Genomic DNA, 6,000 nt, shown 5'->3' with positions numbered 1-6,000 from the left:
CAACAGGATAACACTCGCCGATATACCACTGTTCTAACCCAACATGTTTCACAGGGTTCGGACATGTTGACTTCGCCTACTCGACGACCAGATCTGTCTCCAATCTAGCACATGTGGGACATTATCGGACAACAACTCCAGTGTCATCCTCAAACAGCATTAACCGTCCCCTGCATTGACCGACAAAGTGCATGGAACTCCGGTCCACAAACTGACATCCGACATCTGTACAACACAATGCATGCACCGGTTATTAATGTACCAGCAGGTAGGTAACATTTGCATTGCATTCTCTCGCGTTTACATAAACCTCTGACCTTTGTAACGTTAATCACTGAACAATGTTACCTAGACAAATGTGTTCCCGAAATTTCATTATTCTACATTAATTATTTTTTGGAGTTGCGAGTTTTTTCCATCAGTGTATATTTTAATATTTATTGACCATTGTTGACTTCTGATTAAACAGAATCTTACAATCCTTTTCAAGAAGAGAAAAAAAACTAATGTATTAAAAACACAGATAAAAATGGGAGGACAGGTGCTTAAACATGGAATGGAAGGGAAAACGTGCAAAATGTAGTAATCTCACAAAAAATGCAACCATTCTTCATTCCATGCCTCCAAATAACTATACTGATCTGTCGATTTGAAAATGACTATATTATTGGAAATGTGCTGCACCTAAAAATCCCTTCTGTAATGATAATGTGCACGTCCCCCCTGAGTAGCAAGGTCGTTTCTGTGCGTGGACCAACACGACCGACATAAGCCACGTCTGGCGTGCTTAACGATGAGAAACATGGTCGTGTGAGGACAGCTTTAGGTCTGGTGGTCTCCAGTTCCGCAAGAGCGCGGAGTGAAGGTGGTGACCCACGAGGCGGGCTATTTTGAACGGCGGTGGCGTCTTGTCAGGAGCTTCGCGTCGCAACGCCTGCACTGTAGCGCGGGAGGGGGGGAGAGGTGTTTACCGCCTCCGCAGCCTGCGCTGTTTCCTCAGCCTAGTGGCCTGATCTGCTCCCTTCATATCTCCGTCGGCCTCCGTGCACGTCGGAACCAGCCATGAAGCTCGGGTGAGTACCACCGCAGCGCCTGCGCCTTTACACGCGACACGTTTTGCGGAAAACGAAAACCGAATTTTCTTTGCCGTATTTCCGTGTTACACTTGAATCGATTTTGCTTGTGTTATCAAAAAACAGTTCTACAAACATTAATCGTTTTTCACGAATGGTGTTCGTAAATCTTGTCAGAACGGTGAAGTGAGGTTACAGTACCTTGGTAATTCATAAACAGAGAGAACTATTTCCTTACAAATTGTAGCAAACTCTTAAGGGCGAAGAGGATATAAAAAATCAACCTTTAACAGCTTACAGTTTACGGCGCGAGGTAAAAAAACATGATTTATTTATTTATTTTGACAGAATTTTACTTAACCGGCATTCGTCTTCGTCAGTGATCTATACTGTGACCCGTACCAGGTATTCGTGCGGCCGTTGTTCGCAGCCATATTTGAGGATAATAGACTCTTACAAGGGAAACTTCCCATTCCGTCAAAAACTGAACACAAATAAACATGAAAACAGGAAGAAGGCGTGCTGAACTGTGAAGAAACAGACAAAATGGAAACAGAAAAAGGACCATGAAAAGCCACGACGTCATGGTTATACGGTGACGGTGTTGGACCGCTTTCAAATCTCCCTCGCGTCTCATATAAAATTACGAACTTTGCGTCCAGTCACTGGCGTGTCTCTCCGCTGTATTCAAATCTGTCGTGTCGTCGTGTAACGTCGCTTTGCAACAGTACGGTGTAAGGATGGGATCCCCAGACGTACGTGCCTCCTATCTGTTCCTCGAATGTACCAAGTTCATGACTCTTGCGTTCCGTTTTGGAAGTTTTGACTCTTGAATTTCCTTGTTGTAACGTAGTTCACACCCGTCTATTTGTTGTTTTCGTTTCTGTGAGAGGTCTATGCGGCATCTCGCATGCTCTCACTAATCATCACATTTACTTGCGACGGTAATATATTTTTACCATTTGACCCATATTCTATAACCAATGTATAGTATGACAGTTGCCGAGAATACAGAAGAAAAACAGACACGTCACTGATCGAATGGAAAGTTCATAATATTGTGAAAAAAAAAATTAGGGCAGGAGAGTGATTTAACACGGATCCTCTACTTTGCGGTCCAACATAGTGACCACACGACCACGACGCCGTGGTTCTGACCGTTCACTGTTTCTATTGTGCTTCTTTTTTCGCAGTTCAGTACACCTTCCTCCTGTTTTCGTGCTTGACCTGTGTTCAGTTTTCGACGGGCTGTCCACTGGGCCATTTTACCAACAAATCTGCGGGGACTGCGATGGGGAGTTTCCATTATTAGCAAGTAACAATCGAATTCAGAAACGCGAACTAACGATAAAAGTTTCAAAGCGAACAGCTGAGAGGAGGAATGATTTATTGTTTGTCTTGCAGAACTGACAACTCACGCACAGATCCTACCGATCAGCTGTTACGGCATAAATTTTGATATAGAAGTAACATGGATTCACGTCTATGAATTGCAGAGACGGCCATCTTAAAATGGGATACTTATTTGAAGCACGGAATATGAAATTAAGTTAATACTATTGTAGTGCAACACAATGAGCATAGTAAAAGAAAAAATACGTGTAAAACATTTGTTAACGTGTCTCTTATTGTATAATGTATTTAAAAATTAGTCCAGTTACTGTTATAAATGAATTAATCATCAACTCACAGAGACAGCACAACAGAAATTCGTCAGGTAATTACAGAGTCATGTCTTTGGCGTCGCTGAGGGTGGCAGCAAACTGAACTATGAATAGTCGACACGAAGTGCTCTGAATGGTGCCAAGACTTATCCATTAGTACGTAGTTTGGGATAGGCGGACAACAGGTCCTACGACTGCTCGTCTACGCCAGAGTTACATCCCTTCAAACCAGTCGCCACAAGATATTACACACTAATGCCAGCGTTTTTTTCAAAATTTGGCCACAAATTTACGAACAAGCACCGAGTGAGAGCAGGTGCATTATCGTGGGATGAACTGTTTCGATACGAATCCAGGCGCTTGTTTCGAACCGTTTCACGCAAACAGCGTTGAACTTGTAAGTAATTCTCCTCATTTATCATTCGACTTGTGCTAAAGCCTCATGGTGGACTACGCCGCTAATCTGACCGCAACTTTCGAACTTTCTTCGGTCTTGGCGACCCAGAATGCTTCCAGTGGGACGACTGAGCTTTAATATCGACACCATGTCCGTAAACCCCGTATGACACCTCCTGTTATGACCTGCTTCAGAAGTTCTGCATCATTGTTAACTTTACCTGTCGAGTACTGAGTGACTTACATTCGCCGCTTTTTTTGCTCGAAATTGAACAATCTTTTAACAGATTTCGTTTTAGGAAACTTCAAGCCCAAAATATCCGAAAATATTTTAAGGCACGAGACAATATGCCAACATCATTGGCACCTTCTCTGACTGCGATTGGGTGATCGCTTATAACAATTTCTTTCACTTTTTCCAAGTGTTTCATCGGCTGTTGATGTGTTGGTGCGTCGTATTCAGAACGCTTATAGCACTCGTAAACCCTTGATTTTCTCACAGAAGACTCATCGAAACCTTTCTTTAACATTTTTAAAACATATGCGCTTCTTTACTCCGTTTTTATGCCAATATTTAATATAAATTTGTTGATGCATTTTTATGCTATTGTTGTGGTCTTCAGTCCGAAAACTAGTTTGCGGCAGCTCTCCATGCTACTCTACCCTGTGCAAGCCTCTTCATCTCCAAATAATTATTGCAACCTATATCCTTCCGAATCTGCTTACTGTATTCCTGTCATGGGTTCTCTCTACAATTTGTACGCCCATCACTTCCCTCTAATACTAAATTAGTGATCCGTTGATGGCTCAGAATGTGTCCTACGAAACGATCACTTCTTCTAGTCAGGTTGTGCCACAAATTTCCTTTCTCCCCAATTCTGCTCAATGTATCATCATTAGTTACGTGATCTATCCATCTAATCTTCAGCAGTCTTCCGTATAACCATACTTCAAAAGCTTCTATTTTCTTCTTGTCTGAACTGTTTATCGTCCATCTTTCACTTCCATACATGGCTACACCCCATACGAATACTTACAGCAAAGACTTCTTAACAGATAAATCTACGTTCGATGTTAACAAATTTCTCTTCTTCAGAAACACTTTTCTTCCCGTTGCCACTCCACTCTTCATATCCGTTCTACTTCGGCTATCATCAGTTATTTTGCTATCCAATTAACAAAACTCATCTACTGTTTTAAGTGTCTCGTTTCCTAATCTGATTACCTCAACGTCACCTGATTTAATTCTACTACGTTCGATTATCCTTGTTTTACTTTTGCTGAGTTTCATCTTATGTCATCGTTTCGATACACTGTCCATTCAGTTCAGTTGCTCTTCCAAGTCATTTGCTAACTCTGACGGAATTAAAATGTCATCGGCAAACCTCAAAGTTTTTATTTCCTCTCCCTGAACTTTAATTCCTACTCCAAATTTTTCTATGGTTTCCATTACTGCTTACTCAATGTAAAGATTGTATAACATCGGGATAGGCTACAATCCTGTCTCACTCCCTTCTCAACCACTGCTTCCTCTTTTTATACAAAACAAATAATCGCCGTCACTATAAAAAAAACATGTAAACTTTCTGACAGCTGACAATAGGCTAAATATCCGACATGGCTAACGATGTAAGATACTTTTCATTAATGCCTATCAACACTGCAACGAAAAACTCGTACGATCCAGACTAATACAAAATGCGAAATTACATAATCTGCATTAATTTTTCAATACATGTCGTACACATACTTCGTGAACTTGTGCGCTCTCTGTGCTAACGATGCATGCCATCATTCTGGTATCAGACTGTTTTGAACACCACAGTACTTTACTAGGCATTGACATGATCCTGCTGGAGGTGGTATGCTGTTGCCTTCCTCCGACCTTAGAACTGACTCTCCCAGCAGGTTATAGGAGGACTGCTTAACGTGGATTCCGAACCAATGAGCAGTTCGTAACTTTTTACGCCAAAAAACATTGCCAGAGGTGAAGGAATTGATAACTGAAAGTACAGGGAGTTGAAAAAATACTCTATTTTTTAGAGGTGGCAGTATGGACAAAACAAGAAAAAATGTCGAATAAACATGGGCACCAAAACGTATATCTTACGATCTATGAGCACTTGTTCATCTTCAGTACTGTGAAAGGCATCTCTTCTACTGAAAGCTCTTTGCTGTTACGGACAATCAAGAAAATTCAGTTTTAAACAACTGAATTATGCGATTACTGTAAATCAGCAGAGCTTCTAATGTAACCTGTTCGCTGTTACATACGACCTGCACTTGTGAGCCATCGCTAAAGGAAGTGCTTAATGTGATATTCTCTCACTGTAAGACATGCTTCCTCTGTCCAACGTCTTAGGGAATCACGCACTTTCAGAAAACTCCAGGATGTCCAAGGATGCGCTGGCAGGAATAGATGACGTGCTCCTGAAGTGTTTGTACATCATTAATGGGGCTTGCATACACCAAACAATCCAAGTATCCCCATAACCAAAATTATAAGGGATGATCAGGGGAACGTGCTGGCCAATGTATTGGGAGTACCCGACCACTACATTGTCTACTAAACGTCTACATCTATATCTATATTCTGCAAGCCACCTTGCGGTGTTTTGCGGAGGGTACTTTCTGTATGAGTGTCACTTCCCCCCTTCCGTGTTCCAATAGCGAATGGTTTGCGGGAAGAACGACAGCCTACAAGCCTACGTTTGGGCTCGATACGGATGCCCACATGAACGTTCCCCAAAGCATAATGGAGCCGCTGCCAGTTTGTCTCTGCCCTGTGGTACAGATGTCAAGGAGCTGTTTCCCTGGAAGGCGACGAATTCGCGCTCTCCCATCGGCATGATGAAGAAGGTATCGGG

The 6,000-nt window shown here is 42.1% G+C and overlaps 1 protein-coding gene across 3 annotated transcripts in view; it reads left to right on the top strand.

Moving 5' to 3' along the window:
* Window positions 1-962: 962 nt before the first annotated feature.
* LOC126428165 (uncharacterized) overlaps window positions 963-6,000 on the top strand; it is a 210,993-nt gene continuing 205,955 nt past the window's right edge. For all 3 annotated transcript variants that reach the window (XR_007576785.1, XM_050090074.1, XM_050090075.1), the window contains exon 1: window positions 963-1,073. Coding sequence is in view for 2 of the 3 variants with exons in the window: in XM_050090074.1 (XP_049946031.1) it covers window positions 1,063-1,073 (11 nt within the window). In the remaining variant the exon portion in view is untranslated. The remainder of the gene's footprint in view (window positions 1,074-6,000) is intronic.

This window comes from Schistocerca serialis, chromosome 12, assembly GCF_023864345.2.
Source record: "Schistocerca serialis cubense isolate TAMUIC-IGC-003099 chromosome 12, iqSchSeri2.2, whole genome shotgun sequence".
Lineage (NCBI taxonomy): Eukaryota > Metazoa > Arthropoda > Insecta > Orthoptera > Acrididae > Schistocerca > Schistocerca serialis.
The sequence above is the reverse complement of the archived record's forward strand: the minus strand, read 5'-3'. Positions and strand labels throughout refer to the sequence as shown.